Below are 17,027 nucleotides of genomic sequence, written 5' to 3' on the forward strand. Positions count from 1 at the left end.
GTCAATATGGCTGACCGGTGGCTACAAAGTCTTTTGATGGCCAATTCAACCACACCAGCCACTGCCTGCTCACCCTGCTATCATCCAGAATGCGAGGTCAGAACAGCTGCATCAATCTGGGACCGAGAGACTGAAAAACAGCTTCTATCTCAATGCCATCTGTTAAATAGCAATCCCTAGCACCTTCAGAGGCTGCTGCCCTATATACATAGACTTGAAATCACTGGACACTTTAATAATGGAACACTAGTCACTTTAATAATGTTTACATCATTTGCATTACTCATCTTATATGTATATATCCTGTATTCTATTTACTGTATTTTAGTCTATGCCGCTCCGACATTGCTCATCCAAATATTTATATATTCTTAATTCCGTTCCTTTACTTTAGATTTGTGTGAATTGTTGTGAAATTGTTAGATATTACTACACTGTTGGAGCTAGAAACACACGCATTTCGCTTCGCCCACAATAACATCTGCTAAACCTGTATGTGAGCAATACAATTTGATTTGATTTACATCGTATCAGCAATCTAGGTTTTGTATTGTTGCCTACGTCAGATGACAATTCTCCTAATATGGACTATTCCGGTGCTAGGACCCAGAGCTCTCCTGGCTGCCCTCAGCGTGTAAACTCCAGAGACGGAAGAGGAAGCGAGACAACCCATTCGCTGTTTTATTTATTTTTTGTCAAATGACAGTCAATGACCTAAGTAGACCAAACACAACTGCTATTGCATTGGTGTCTATGGGAGACCCACCCCGTTAAGTCGACCGGAACTGATCATTATTTTCAATAGTAAACGGCCTGAGTGAACTATCTTCATTTATCCGTCGGCGCACCCATTCACTTCTTCTTTCGGCTCGATGTATTTATCTTCTGTGATCATGGCTGCGATAGAACACAAGCCATGTTTGCTCATTTGAAACCCGAAGGTTAGCGAATACCTGTTTATTTACGTCACCTGTACCTACTTCAACCACATCAGTGCCTTTGAAATCCTAGGATTACAAGGTTAGTCAGTTTTTATTACATTTTCTGTCAAATTTTTGATGTGTGTGTGTGAGGGAGGGTGATGCGGTCTCACAATAACTCAGCGAAAACAATGTGCGTTTATTAACTAACTAACAAAAAACACATAAAAAATGTTCAGAAACTTAAACGATACTCCAGGACGACTAATGTTGTTACTCTCCACGTGTTTCATTAACTAGCTATCATCGCAAAAGTTTAAAGAGCACAGACCTGCTGTGACTATTATAAACTAGTTTTACACTGCGTTGTAGTGAACTTCTGTTAATTATTGTCAATAACCTTGAATTTAGCATTATCTTATAAGGGCCTAGAGGTGTCGAATGATATGTTGAAACTATGGGCAACTTAATTTTAACCCGATTGTGTTAAATGTAGTTACATCTCACCTAACGAACTCATTGTTGGATTGTTTTTGTTGCAGTGTACAGTAACGTTGGAACGATATCAGATTCTAACTAGATAACGCTAGATAGGCCTAACGTTAGTTGGAAATGAAGTTAACCATCGGGTGGCGAGTTTTGAATGAAAGCTAATTTAGCTAGCTAATCAAGAAATGGACAATAACAAAACTAAACATGTTTAGCTATGCAACGGCTCGTGCCACCTTTTAATTAAATTACACAACAAGCCCTGACGTTTAGCCTTTTTTGTTTTTGTTATTGACAGTTTTGATAAGCAACTGGATAGCGGGATGGTCTAGCTAGCTAGCAAACAATCAACTTCAATGTGACAAGTTAAATAAGGAGCTAATTTAAACATGAAATAATGAAAGACTGCTATAGCTAGTTTGCTGACTAGTTGAGTATTGGATGAGAGATTCAGGTCTATGCAGAGGGGCGCTATCAGCAACAGCGCATGGTCACGTGTAGCAGACAGCCTTGCTAGTAAGCAATGACAACCGAATCAAAATTTCTGTCGTTAGAAAGTAGGTAATACATGAATAACTACGGAAGTTGTCTGTTTTCTAATTGCAATTATAATATATTTGTGATATGGCTAAGATTTGTGGCGATCTAGCTTGCTAGTAACGTTATAGCTTAATGAAACCAATGTTTTCAACTAGCTAATGTTCGCTGCTTCAAGCTAATATGCGTTTATCGTGGGATGGATGTTGAAAAACGCAGTTAAATATGAGGAGGAAGGAGGACCATCTTCATCAGTGAATTTCATAAAAATTGTAAAACATTTAAACTTTTTTTTTTTTTTAGATAAAACTATACTAAATATATTCACGTCACCAAATAATTCATTAAAACCCACTGTTTTGCAATGAAGGTCTACAGTAGCATCAACAGCACTCTGTAGTGGTAGCGTCATGGTGTAGCTGGGGGGATAGCTAGTTTCCGTTCTCCTCTGGGGAGGCCCATGGTTCTCACCCCCTTCCATAGACTTACACAGTAATTATGACAACTTCCGGAAGACGTCCTCCGAGTGATCAGAGCTCTTGCAGCATGAACTGACTTTTTTCCCGCCACCCAATCAAAGGATCAGTGAATGAATCTAGTACTGAATGCATAAGCCACAGCTAGCTAGCACTGCAGTGCATAAAATGTGGTTAGTAGTTGACTCGAAGAGAGAAAAACAATAGTTTAACTAATTAATTTCTTCCAAAATGAAGAAGCAAGGGAGAGAGAAAGAGACTTTGTTATTTTTTTCTTCAGTTTCTCATACTTAGCTAGGAAATGTAGCTAGCTAGTTCAGCCTACTCAAACACGCTTCTCAAACCGAGAGATGCAGATTCACAAATGTATTGCCACCAGGGCCCGCCGGTGTAAGTGCTACACTGCTCACTGACTGTATACTGTAACGTTACTGCATAATTTTAGCGCGTTTACTAATGCATCAGTTCTATTAGCTATGTTGACTGTTACTTTAGCTAATATGGTGACAACGATGTAGGCTGTGTGTAGCAGTTATGATATATGGTTTGGCTTGGAATGTTTTTTTTTGCCTGGTCACACACAGCTGAAGTGTTGTTCATTGAAGTCCACAAGCAAAGGGGAAAGGTGAGAGGAGGAGAGCGCATGGATGCGAGAAGGAATACAGTGTGGCTACTATGGACTGTGTTTACGCATGATCAGGGGTGTGTTCATTCCGCCGGTTCTGTTGAAAAACGTTTCTTAAACGGAAGCAAATGGAACGACACAGGGATAAACACCTGAATTTGTCCTATATAAACTGTTGTTTGCAACTGATGGACTAATGATTACACCCTAGATCAGCTAGATGCAGGCAAAAGTGTGCAAAATGGTATTGAATGTGTCACTGTCCAAAATATTTCTCTCGACCTGTGTGTGCCTACGTTGTAAACTTTCATTCATAGGTTAGGTTGTAGCAACCTCATGATGGGTATAGGGCAAATAAGAGTATCATGTAGTAGCCTAATCCTATCGCTGTTAGGTATTCCATTCCCCCAGTTCAATGTAATAGCGATAGGATTAGGCTAAAACATGATACTCTTATTTTCCCTTTACCCATCATGAGGGTGCTACAACCTAGCCTATCCACAGTCATCCAATATGCTATAATATTAATAAGAACAATCTAGAAGAAAAAGAAACGCACACCTATTTAGGCGAGGTGCTGGCTAGCGGAGTAGAAAAGTTAAAAATAAAGGAGAGCCGCACACTCTAGGCGCTCAGATGCAAAAATATTTAATTTACCAACGTTTCGACAGGCAAGCTGTCTTCATCAGGGTACGGGTTAATTTTATTAAGCACTTAATTTAACATGTTATTTTTTTTCGATGGCCGTGAGGTGTTTTGGGATTTTGAGTGCCTCCTGTGTGCATTATTGTTTTTAGTTTTTGCTAGCAATTTTATTATTTTATTCCAAAAAAAAATCACAGTATTTGTTTAGTTTATACTGCTCACTTATTTTATTCATGGAAACCATCCATTGCATGTGTATTCTGCTTGTAAGAATAGACTATTATGAGACAGCTGCAGGGAATTTCTGTGAATTGTATTTTATGTTCAGGGTCAAATATTTTTTTCCTTAAATATTTATTGTTTCTCTTCATGGCTTGTGGTCTTTGCTACCTGTTTTTCAGATGGAGGCGAACAACCATTTCAACTACGGCACCCACTCCTCTGTGTCTGTTAACTCAGGACTGAAACTCTCCTCAGGGGATTCTGTCTATACTAACGGGTCCTCCATGAGTTTCCCTCAGCAGGAGAAGAGTGAGTACAGACCCAATTTTCTGTGGTTACTCTGCCTCACTATTTCTAAAGTGAACAAAAATATAAACACTATGTAAAGTGTTGGTCCCATGTTTCATGAGCTGAAATAAAATATCCCAGAAATGTTCCATACACACTAAAATCGTATTTCTCTCAAATGTTGTGTACTATTTTTGTTTACATGCCTGTTAGGCAGCATTTATCCTTTTCCAATATAATCAATCTACCTGCCAGGTGTGGCATATCAAGAAGATGGTTAAACAGTGTGTTCATTGCACAGGTGCACCTTGTGCTGAGGACTATAAAGGGCCACTCAAAAATGTGCAGTTTTGTAACAAAACACAATGCGACAGATGTCTGAAGTTTTGAGGAAGCCAGCAATTGGCATGCTGACTGCAGGAATGTCCACCAGAGCTGTTGCTAGATAAAATTATGTTAATTTTTCTAACATAAGCCGTTTTAGAGAATTTGGCAGTATATCCAACTGGCCTCACAACCGCAGACCATGTGTAACCACGCCAGCCCAGGACCACCACATCCGGCTTCATTACCTGCAGGATTTCTGAGACCAGCCCACCGGACAGCTGATGAAACTGAGGCGTATTTCTGTCTGTAATAAAGCCCTTTTGTAGGGAAAAACTAACTCTGATTGGCTGGGCCTGGCTCCCGAGTGGGTGGGACTTATCCCACTCATGTTAAATCGACAGATTAGGGCCTAATGAATTTGTCAGTTGACTGATGTCCTATGAACTGTAACTCAGTAAAATTATTGCATGTTGCGTTTTACATTTTTGTTCGGTGTATGTCAATAACTGATTTAAATGAATATCGCTCTGCCCCAGTCTTTTCACCCCTTATAATGAGCAGGAGATTGTATCTAACTCTAGAGCAGGTTTTTGGTGCATAAGCAATTAATTAATGTAACCTCACACCTCAAATTTGCTAGACAATTTATGATTGTCCAGTATGCATGACCTGTGGATGATGTGTGAATTGAACACACTGAAAAATGATCTGACCCATCTTCCCTTACTCTTGTCCCTGACCACCTTTGCAGATATGAACGGTGAAATGAATGTGAATGGCAGCACTACTGTAATTGGGTCCAGTGTGCCTGGCTCCCACCCACCAACAGCCCCATACCCTCATATGAGCAACCACCACCACCAGAGTAGCATGGGCTACGACTACCTGTGGGGAGGACAGCCACAGTACAGCCCAGCCATGAGCTTGTCTCCTGGGCATGGCATGCACCAGAAGCAGCCTCCCACTGGGGTGATGCAGCAACAGAGCCAGCAGCATTTCCAGGGTCACGGACAGTACCTGCTGAATGGGGGCATGCCTGGGTCCCGTCAGCCGCCCCCACCAAACATGACTCTTACAGGGGGCCAGTACTGGAACAGGGTTAACCCGGGACAACAGCAGAGCAGTGCATCCATGGCAGTAGGGTATAACTCGCACAGCGTGTACGGGGCCTACCAGTGCCAGGTACACCCTGGGATTGCGCCCTCACAGCATCACCAGCAGCAGCCTCCACAGCCACCCCCTCACCAACAGACACAGCAACACCACCAGCAGCAGCAACCTCAGCACTACAGCATGGTATCCAACGGGATTCCCTACTACCAGCCCCAGCACCCACCTCTTCCCGCTCCACAACCTCAGGCTCAGATGATGCCCCCTACCTCCCAGAATTTCACCCCTCCACGGGGAAGTCCCCAGCACCACCAGATGGGCCGGGGGGGCACAGGCAGCCCTCTCCCCATGGCGGTGTCTTCTGTCTCCATGATGTCACCCTCGACAATGGCGGATAGTGGATCGCCCCAGAGCCAGACCAGGGAGAGGAGTCCCCATGGTGGTTCTGTAGCGATGCCGGCTGTCATGCAAGGTGAGATGCACATATTTACACAGGTTTCAAGTCTTCTGAGTAACCTAACCCCTTCTATTTTTATAGCACAGAAGAAGTGTTTCATTTTCATATTTCTGTGGTCGCTAGATACATGGCGCTGTTTCTACAGATACTGTATCACAAGAGTTTGAAATTCCTGTTTCAAAGCAATTTTTCTTTTCAATGACTCAACTTTCTTTAAATTAGGCCTTATCTGCTAATTTACTAATCAGTGTCTCGGCTGTCAGTAATTTCATTTTCTAAGCAGATTTTTTTAATGTCAACACTGTAAACTGTTTCCATGACAGAACTGAAACCGTGTTTGCATATTCCGTCATCTCAGCTTGATAAGGGACATTTTCTGACGAGATGACATTTTTTGTGGAGAGGAATAAGAATGTGTCAACTGGATTCCTTCTAACACAGGTTACAGTATGGACAAGTCCCAAAAAGTTTAGGAAAGTCACCTCTTGCAGTGGTTTGAGATGTAGGCTTATCTATAGGTCATTCATTGTTCCTGTTTGACTGTAGTTAGCTCTCCATGTCAGAGAACCTTACTGGTTTCCTGGTTTGGACCCTGGCCTGTATTTCCTGAGAGAAATCATGTTGTAAATCTCACTTCACATATTTCCTGATTCTCAACCACTGTAGTCGGGTGTGGCTCACCTCAATTTAGTGTGCACCACAATACATAGAGAAAAACTCCTGGCCCTTGATACAGGTAATGATACAGGTGTCACGTTCTACCCATAGTTCTTTTGTGTTTTCTTGTTTTAGTGTTGGTCAGGACGTGAGCTGGGTGGGCATTCTATGTTTTGTGTTTCTATGTTGGGTTTGTTGTTTGGCCTAATATGGTTCTCAGTCAGAGGCAGGTGTTTGTCATTGTCTCTGATTGGGAACCATATTAAGGTAGCCTGTTTTCACTGTTGGTTTGTGGGTGATTGTTCCTGTTCGTGCGTTCATGTTTTCCATGTTCTCTAGTTCGGGACTGTAGCTTCGTTGGGTTTTCGTTTGTTTATTGTTTTGTTCGTATTGAAGTATTTTAATAAATATGGATACATACCACGCTGCGCTTTGGTCCTCCTCTCCTTCTACCGACAAAAGCTGTTACAACAGGCAATATATTTATTGTCATCTCACTGAAGTGGAACGCTGGCATGCAGAAGATTGTCGACAAGGTGTTTTATAAAAGCTCCATCTGCTCTTCAGATTCCCTCCTTTGAATTGCCTTGCCGCTGCTGTGTTTTGTTCTTGTCATTTCTAATGGTCTGACTGTTTTGTGTTCCCTAGGGCGGATGAGTGAAGCGTTTAAAGATGTGGATAAAGGCTACAATGGGATGGAGAGGGCGTCTGTCGCCCAGCGGCTGCCTAAAAGCGACAGCTACCCTCCCAAGCTCCATGGACCTCCCATGGGGCCCACCAGTGACTACTGCCAGCGCTCCAAGCAGCCAATGGTCCAGCACCATGAAATGACAACCTTAGCGAGGGAGTCTGCACTGCCTGAGCCTCCACACTCAATGTCGGCACCTCCCCCTGTAGTTTCCACATCTTCAGCTAAGGCAGCAACCCCTCCTAGGGTCTCCTCAGCTGCACACAAGCCTAAGATCACAATGCGCAATGCCAAGCGTCGGCTGGAGTGGTGTAAAGCTCGCCGCCATTGGACTCTGGAGCAGTGGAAACGTGTTCTCTGGAGTGATGAATCACGCTTCACCATCTGGCAGTCCGACGGACGAATATGGGTTTGGCGGATGCCAGGAGAACGCTACCTGCCTGAGTGCATAGGGCCAACTGTAAAGTTTGGTGGAGGAGGAATAATGGTCTGGGGCTGTTTTTCATGGTTCGGGCTAGGCCCCTTAGTTCCAGTGAAGGGAAATCTTAATGCTACAGCATACAATGACATTCTAGACGATTCTGTGCTTCCAACTTTGTGGCAACAGTTTGGGGAAGGCCCTTTCCTGTTTCAGCATGACAATGCCCCCGTGCACAAAGTGAGGTCCATACAGAAATGGTTTGTTGAGCTCGGTGTGGAAGAACTTGACTGGCCTGCACAGAGCCCTGACCTCAACCCCATCGAACACCTTTGGGATGAATTGGAACGCCGACTGCGAGCCAGGCCTAATCGCCCAGCATCAGTGCCTGACCTCACTAATGCTCTTGTGGCTGAATGGAAACAAGTCCCCACAGCAATGTTCCAGCATCTAGTGGAAAGCCTTCCCAGAAGAGTGGAGGCTGTTATAGCAGCAAAGGGGGGACCAACTCCATATTAATGCCCATGATTTTGTAATGAGATGTTCGACGAGCATGTTATGTACGGATCCGCAGTCTCCACTTCCATTTGCAGTGCTACACTCTTGGCGAGTAAGCTTTCATGATTTGATCTGATGTACTGTATAGTAATCATTCTCAGCCTAGGAAAGGAGTACAAGCAGTTGTCAAATGTAATGAAATATAATTAAACAGAGTAATCTGCCCCCCCCAACCATTTACATTTTCTGTTTGGTTCCCTCTTGTGATCCGCCTCCTGTGGCATATAGATGGTGATCAGAGAAACAGTACAGTGTTTTTCAGTACCTTAGCCTTTAAACTTACATGTTTCCCCTTTCCTCCTCACCTGTTAAATCTCAAAAAGTCTATCAATGTTCATAAGATTTGCATGTTGTGAAATTCTTTCAGGCATCTGACTTATTGTTGCTCTCAAAAATACATTTTTTTTAAACTAATTCCATATTGATTTGATCTAACAGCAGATCACATGAAGGCAAATTGATAGGAGGCTTGAAGCTCGGTTTGACAAACATCTGGTTGTTTTTGTTTTTTTACCTTCAAGAATCTTTCCATCTGTTTAGAGTTGTGGCAGAGTACATTACAATACTCCTGGGTCTTGTGTGGTGAGGGGGTTGATGGGGGGGATATGACATGGTAAACCTGTGTATTGACCAAATTAAACTTGCACTGTCAAGAAAATATGAGGTAAATGTGTAGTTATTGGTGTGTATGTCAAACCTGTAAAGTTATCACAGGCTTAAGCACTTCAAATGATGTTGAGTTACACTGGAAAATAATTTTTTTGTATACATCTTTCTAAGAACTAAGACTCGTGTTTCCCATGGTGCAAGTGTTTGAAGACGGGCTATGCATGTTTCTTGTCAAATACGTTTTTGAGAAGACACTGCTTTCAGTGGTGTGTGTGACTTTTCATACATTTCAAATGGAAATGGGAGGACATGGCAACTGTACTTCATTAATCACTGTTTACCAAACAAGTTACCAAGAAAACTGCATCTAGCGGTGTTTCTCAACATTCAGACATCTGATCAGCTGCTCACTGATATAGGTAAATATATATCCTAGCGGCCTCCCGAGTGGCGCAGCAGTCTAAGGCACTGCGTCACTACAGACCCGGGTTCGATCCAGCCGTGACTGGGAGACCCATGAGGCGGTGCACGTTTGGCCCAACGTTGTCTGTGTTAGGTGAGGGTTTGGTCGGCCGGGATGTCCTTGTCCCATCACGCTTTAGCGACTCCTTGTGACGGGCAGGGCTGACTTGGTTGCCAGTTTCCTCCGACATATTGGTGCGGCTGGCTTCCGGGCTAAGCGAGCAGTGTGTCAAACAGTGCGTCTTGGCAGGGTCGTATTTCGGAGGACGTATGTCTCTCGACCTTCACCTCTACTGAGTCCATCTCCATACGGGAGTTGCAGCGATGGGAAAAGACTGGAACTACCAATTTAGATATCACAAAATTGGGGGTTAGAAGTAAAAAATAATAATTCTGGTCCATGTTTACTTTAATTTAATATCACCCACCCTTCCCTATAAAGCTATTAGCTCTGTGTCCCAACTCCAGAGGGGGCCATAAATACACTAGCGCTTGCGTGCATGCTAGTTCCCTTTACAGTTTTTATTTCTAGGCTACATAACCTGGTCTAATCAGTGTTTTTGTGAATATATTGTATCGTTGGTTATCAAAATAATCTGTTATTTCAGTATGAAAGTTGGACATTTTCTTTGTTGTGAAATAATTGAGAGGAGATTGACATCACTTCCGAGATGCGGATGACCACCTGCTACAATAGGAAAGGCTGAAAGATGGCCACCGAGAACTATGTTTGTACAAAAACCATTCAATGTCAATAGAGTTTGTGTACAATCATTATATGCCAAATTGATTACAATAAAATTAGAACAGGTCCATATAATAAACCGCCTACTGCGTGCAGTTCCAGTGTGAAGGAGAAAATGTGGTTTCTGTCACTATAATGTAATATTGTTATTGTAGTACATGGCACTACATACAATTTCATTTGTCTGGGTATTTTTATTGTGTATTAAATGACACCCTCTCAACTCAGCATCACTTCCTGTAGCCGCATTCTTTCCAGACACCATTTGCGCTTTAATGATTCCAGGGTACATCCCATTGGGTCCTTGAGCCATCCTTAGTCTGCGGTATTGAATTAGAATAATTAAGTAGTTGTGCTGTGAAAGCTGTGGAAAAATATTAGGAATTGCGAGAAAATAAGGGTTATCGTGTTGAAAGAGTTTGACAATAAAGATGATAACATGGGGCACATTCAATGAAATGGCTTAATGAGGAAGCTGTTCATACATCCTGTTCTTGGGAACAAATGTTATTTTTCTCTTTAGAAAGCAACACAGTGTTTTAAATTATTATTATGCTTTTCCTGAATGTGCCCATTTTATCATGAAATGAAGCTGGCAATCTGAAGACTACAGAATATGTTTAGTCTTGTGTAACTTATTTTCTCCTAAAGGGCAGCTTTTTTGCCGCTGGATTGGGATAGTCCTTATAAAAGGTCAATGATGTTTTGCACAATGATATGGTGTGTAGAATGCCTGTTGAGTTCTAAAGTAGACCAGCTAACAATATGTTAAGTGAAATGACTAAATAGAAACACCTGCAAATGGTTATCTTCCCATGAATTGTATTGCACTCAAATTCATATAAGCCTAGAAGGCAGGTAGTTCTATTCCTTTCATAGAATCTGTGTTTTTAATATGAGAATTTGCCAAATTTATTGTAGGAGAGAGTATACCACAATATTACAACATCAAAACATAAATGTAATTAAGTAAACATTTTACCTTGAAATGTTAGACTTTATAACAATGTAACATGGAATGAATAGGTTAACATTTGTGGCGCTGAGTTTTTTCAAAGTAGCAGAGATGCTGAACGCCCTCAACACAAGAACCATGTGATGTGAGAGACCATATCCCTAATGGCACAAACTAATATCATGATGTATCTATAATTGAGACAGTCTTCAAGTTTACATTTTATTTGTCCCAGAGGGCAATTGTTTTGCAGCAGGTGAGCTGCACATGAGATGTAAAAAAACATATAATCCAGATGAAGCTGAATGATGGTTAGTCTGATTAATCAGGCTGTAATATACAATTAATTGGTATATAGCTTGAAACCAATGCCTGCAAAATCGTGTAAATGTTCCTTACAAGCCAGAATGTTCAATAAAATTACATGTAATATTACTCTACTGGTTGTTCATGTGCATTTGTTCTTCAGCTGCTTGAAATTTGAGACAATATAGGAAAGCATTGTAAGTTACATATACACGATTTTGCAGTAATTTCCCTTATTGATCTGTGATTGCACTCAAATTCGTGCATATTCTTTATTACATGGTATACCTGTATTTTTGTGTGTAGTCTACAAGTACATGTAGGCCCTACATCCAATTATTTTAAGTATACACTAGATAGCTATTTGGGAGCGCTGTCTTGAAGACACCGTCCTCCATCTTGGCACTCCCCTACTGTCGTAAAAAAAATATTTTGGAAGCTATAGAAAGGCATTTATTGTCTACATTCGTTTTTGCCACGTTTTATTATATTACAGACACCTTAATGCATCAATTAAAATAATGTGAGCTAAACATAAAATAATAATCAAAACACAAAAACATTTTCCTTTAAGTATATATTTTATTAGATGATTAATGTAACTGTCCCCACTACAATAACAAAAATATGTAAATACTTAATTTTGTTCTCCACAATTCCATTCATTCCTATTTTAAGACAGCTACTTCTGGGGATTGCCAATATGTCCGACCGGTGGCTATAAAGTATTTTAATGGCCAATACATAGCATCAGCAATCCAAGGTTTGCATAGGTCATTGCCTACATCAGATGACAATTCTCCTAATATGGTGCTATTCCGGTGCTAGGACCCAGCGCTTCCCAGGCTTCCCATGTGTGTAAACTCCAGAGACGAAAGAGGAAGCGAGACACCCCACTCTTTGTTATTTTCTGGTTAAATTAAAGTCAAATAACTAAGTAGACCAGACCCAGCTGCTTTTGCATTGGTGTCTATGGGAGACCCACCCCTTTAAGTAGACAAGAACTGACCATATTTTTCAATGGTAAACGGCTTGAGTGAACTATCTTTATTTATCCGCCATCTCGTAACTATTCACTTCCTCTTTCGGCTCGATTTCTTTCTCTTCTGTGATCATGGCTGCGCTCAAACACCAGCCATGTTTGCTCATTTGAAACCCAAAGGTTAGCGAATACTGTACCTGTTTTATTTACATAGCCTGTACCTACTTCAACCATATTTGTTCGCTCGGATGATCAAAGACATCAGTGTCTTTGAAATCCAAGGATTACAAGGTTAGTCAGTTTTAATTACATTTTATGTCAAACTTTTGAGTGTGTGAGGGAGGATGATGCTGTCTCACTATCTCAGGCGAATACAGCGAAAACAATGTGCGTTTATTAGCTTGGTGGCTAACAAAAGAGAAGCATCCAATGTTTTAAAAACGTAAACAAAAACGATACTCCAAGACGACTGATGTTATTACTCTATATGTTTTAGTTATCATCACAAATGGTTGAGCACAGACCCGCTGTGACTATTATTAACTAGTTTTACACAGCGTTGTAGCTAATGTCTGTTGTTGATTACTAGTGACGCTATTGTCAATAACCTTGAATTTAGCATGATCTAATAAGGGCCTAGAGGTGTCGAATGTAATGTTGAAACGATCAGCAAATTCTACAATCGCCCGATTGTGTTAAATGTAGTTACATCTCACTAACGAACTCATTGGAGGATTGTTTTTGTTGCAGAGTGTACAGTAACGTTAGAAAGATATCAAGTCAGATGCTAACCTAGCGCCGTATTGCTAACTAGATAACGTTAGATAGCTTACAGTAGGCCTAACGTTAGTTGGATATCACGTTAACCATCTGGTGGCGAGTTTTGAATGAAAGCTAATTTAGCCAACTAGTCTATATATGAACTATAACAAAACTAAACATGTTTATGATTCCGCTCGTGCTACTTCTTCAATTCCACTACAAGTACTAACGTGGAGCTCTTTTGTTTTCGTTGACAGTTTTAATAAACAACTGAATAGCGGTATGGTTTGTTTTCTAGCTAGCTAATCAACTTCAACTGGACAAGTTAAATAGCGAGCTAATGTAACCATGACACGTTATCATGAAAGACTGCTATAGCTAGTTTGCTGACTAGTTGAGTATTGGATGAGAGATTCAGGTCTATGCAGAGGGGCGCTATCAGCAACAGCGCATGGTCACGTGTAAGCAGACAGCCTTGCTAGTAAGCAATGACAACCGAATCAAAATTTCTGTCGTTAGAAAGTAGGTAATACATGAATAACTACGGAAGTTGTCTGTTTTCTAACTGCAATTTTAATATATTTGTGAAATGGTTAATATTTGTGGCGATCTAGTTTGCTAGTATAGCTTAATGAAACCAATGTTTTCAACTAGCTACTGTTCGCTAGCTTCATGCTAATATTATGCGTTTATCGTGGGATGGATGTTGACAAACGCAGTTAAACATTGGGTTTACAAACGGGCAGACGTTCCATACAATATGTAGGTACTTGTTGAAAATCACAATATACCTTTTTCAATGTATAGCTAGATTTCTTGAAAACATGTGTCTCAGACCAAAATATTGTCGTTTTGGTTCGCTGTGCTTTAATGTGGATCAACCCGTGGTGTTCATTGTCCATGAGTGTGCTTGCCAAAGCATCCCATCTGCTGCTCTAACTGCGACATTTTGAGGGAGTTGTGGGAGTGCAATGTTTGATGTCGTCCTCAACGTGTCATCATTCATAGCTATCTTCAGGCTTGCCAACGCCTGCAGTTGTAACAATACATGTTTGTGTATGGATCTAGCTAGCTGATTTATTATTTATTCAAAAAACAATATTATTTATTTGATGTGCAGGGTCAAATACTTTTTCCTGGTTTATTTATTATTTTTCTTCATGACTTGTTGACTTTGCTACCTGTTTTTCAGATGGAGGCGAACAACCACTTCAACTATGGCACCCACTCCTCTGTGTCTGTTAACTCAGGACTGAAACTCTCCTCAGGGGATTCTGTCTATACTAACGGGTCCTCCATGAGTTTCCCTCAGCAGGAGAAGAGTGAGTACAGACCCAATTTTCTGTGGTTACTCTGCCTCACTATTTCTATAGTGAACAAAAATATAAACACTATGCAAAGTGTTGGTTTCATGTTTCATGAGCTGAAATAAAATATCCCAGAAATGTTCCATACACACTAAAATCGTATTTCTCTCAAATGTTGTGTACTATTGTGTACTATTTTTGTTTACATGCCTTTTAGGCAGCATTTATCCTTTTCCAATATAATCAATCTACCTGCCAGGTGTGGCATATCAAGAAGCTGGTTAAACAGTGTGTTCATTGCACAGGTGCGCCTTGTGCTGGGGACAATAAAAGGCCAATCAAAAATGTGCAGTTTTGTAACAAAACACAATGCGACAGATGTCTGAAGTTTTGAGGAAGCCAGCAATTGGCATGCTGACTGCAGGAATGTCCACCAGAGCTGTTCCAAGATAAAATTGTTAATTTCTCTACCATAAGCCACAACGTCGTTTTAGAGAATTTGGCAGTATGTCCAACTGGCCTCACAACCGCAGACTATGTGTAATCACGCCAGCTCAGGACCTCCACATCCGGCTTCTTTACCTGCAGGATTTCTAAGACCAGCCCACAGCTGATGAAACTGAGTCGTATTTCTGTCTGTAATAAAGCCCTTTTGAAGGGAAAAACTAACTGATTTGCTGGGCCTGGCTCCCGAGTGGGTGGGACCACGCCCACCCATGACTGCGCCCCTGCCCAGTCATGTGAAATCCACAGATTAGGGCCTAATTAATTTGTCAATTGACTGATTTTCCTATGAACTGTAACTCAGTAAAATTGTTGAAATTATTACATGTTGCGTTTTTATATTTTTGTTCTGTATATCAATAACTGATTTAAATTAATATCGCTCTGCCCCAGTCTTTTCACCCCTTACAATCTCTGGCTCATTATATTTTAACTCTAGAGCAGGTGTTCGGTGCATAAGCAATTAATTAATGTAACCTCACACCTCAAATTTGCTAGACAATTTATGATTGTGCAGTATGCATGACCTGTGGATGATGTGTGAATTGAACACACTGAAAAATGATCTGACCCATCTTCTCTTACTCTTGCCCCTGACCACCTTTGCAGATATGAACGGCGAAATGAATGTGAATGGCAGCACTACTGTAATTGGGTCCAGTGTGCCTGGCTCCCAACCTCCAACAGCCCCATACCCTCATATGAGCAACCACCACCACCAGAGTAGCATGGGCTACGACTACCTGTGGGGAGGACAGCCACAGTACAGCCCAGCCATGAGCTTGTCTCCTGGGCATGGCATGCACCAGAAGCAGCCTCCCACTGGGGTGATGCAGCAACAGAGCCAGCAGCATTTCCAGGGTCACGGACAGTACCAACTGAACGGGGGCATGCCTGGGTCCCGTCAGCCCCCCGTGGTGCCCCCCCCAAACATGACTCTTACAGGGGGCCAGTACTGGAACAGGGTTATCCCGGGGCAACAGCAGAGCAGCGCAGCCATGGCAATGGGGTATAACTCGCACAGCGTGTACGGGGCCTACCAGAGCCAGGTGCACCCTGGGATTGCACCCTCACAGCATCACCAGCAGCAGCCTCCACAGCCACCCTCTCACCAACAGACACAGCAACACCACCACCACCACCAGCAGCAGCAACCTCAGCACTACAGCATGGTGTCCAATGGGATTCCCTACTACCAGCACCAGCCCCAGCACCCACCTCTTCCCGCTCCACAACCTCAGGCTCAGATGATGCCCCCTACCTCCCAGAATTTCACCCCTCCACGGGGAAGCCCCCAGCACCACCAGATGGGCCGGGGGGGCACAGGCAGCCCTCTCCCCATGGCGGTGTCCTCTGTCCCCATGATGTCACCCTCGACAATGGCGGATAGTGGATCGCCCCAGAGCCAGACCAGGGAGAGGAGTCCCCATGGTGGTTCTGTAGCGATGCCGGCTGTCATGCAAGGTGAGATGCACATATTTACACAGGTTTCAAGTCTTCTGAGTAACCTAACCCCTTCTATTTTTATAGCACAGAAGAAGTGTTTCATTTTCATATTTCTGTGGTCGCTAGATACAGTATCTTTAGAAACAGCGCCATGTATCACAAGAGTTTGAAATTCCTGTTTCAAAGCAATTTTTCTTTTCAATGACTCAACTTTCTTTCAATTAGGCCTTATCTGCTAATTTACTAATCAGTGTCTCGGCTGTCAGTAATTTCATTTTCTAAGCAGATTTTTTTAATGTCAACACTGTAAACTGTTTCCATGACAGAACTGAAACCGTGTTTGCATATTCCGTCATCTCAGCTTGATAAGGGACATTTTCTGACGAGATGACATTTTTTGTGGAGAGGAATAAGAATGTGTCAACTGGATTCCTTCTAACACAGGTTACAGTATGGACAAGTCCCAAAAAGTTTAGGAAAGTCACCTCTTGCAGTGGTTTGAGATGTAGGCTTATCTATAGGTCATTCATTG

General features: G+C 42.0%; 2 protein-coding genes across 5 annotated transcripts in view; both read left to right on the forward strand.

Annotated features, from left to right (window-relative positions):
- Positions 1 to 641: 641 nt before the first annotated feature.
- On the forward strand, positions 642 to 10,466 carry LOC129861176 (ataxin-2 homolog). Its single transcript, XM_055932359.1, has 4 exons — positions 642 to 1,020; positions 4,094 to 4,223; positions 5,281 to 6,111; positions 7,402 to 10,466. Exons 2-4 carry the CDS (start codon positions 4,094 to 4,096, stop codon positions 8,376 to 8,378), a joined length of 1,938 nt encoding a protein of 645 aa, XP_055788334.1. The 5' UTR covers positions 642 to 1,020; the 3' UTR covers positions 8,379 to 10,466.
- A 2,012-nt stretch (positions 10,467 to 12,478) lies between these two features.
- The window catches only part of LOC129861175 (bromodomain adjacent to zinc finger domain protein 2A-like), a 28,997-nt gene continuing 24,448 nt past the window's right edge, over positions 12,479 to 17,027 (forward strand). The window contains exons 1-3 of one of the 4 annotated variants that reach the window (XM_055932357.1): positions 12,479 to 12,767; positions 14,431 to 14,560; positions 15,659 to 16,513. In XM_055932357.1, the coding sequence (XP_055788332.1) occupies positions 14,431 to 14,560; positions 15,659 to 16,513 (985 nt within the window). In that variant the 5' untranslated portion in view covers positions 12,479 to 12,767. The other 3 variants (XM_055932354.1, XM_055932355.1, XM_055932356.1) reach the window with 3 other exon arrangements.

Source organism: Salvelinus fontinalis, chromosome 8 (genome assembly GCF_029448725.1).
Source record: "Salvelinus fontinalis isolate EN_2023a chromosome 8, ASM2944872v1, whole genome shotgun sequence".
Classification (NCBI taxonomy): Eukaryota; Metazoa; Chordata; class Actinopteri; order Salmoniformes; family Salmonidae; genus Salvelinus; species Salvelinus fontinalis.

Coding starts and splice junctions, on each gene's coding strand:
- LOC129861176 (XM_055932359.1), top strand. CDS start 4,094: ATGGAGGCGAACAACCATTTCAACTACGGCACCCACTCCTCTGTGTCT. Junction 4,224..5,280: donor TTTCCCTCAGCAGGAGAAGA/GTGAGTACAGAC, acceptor CCACCTTTGCAG/ATATGAACGGTGAAATGAAT. Junction 6,112..7,401: donor GATGCCGGCTGTCATGCAAG/GTGAGATGCACA, acceptor TGTGTTCCCTAG/GGCGGATGAGTGAAGCGTTT.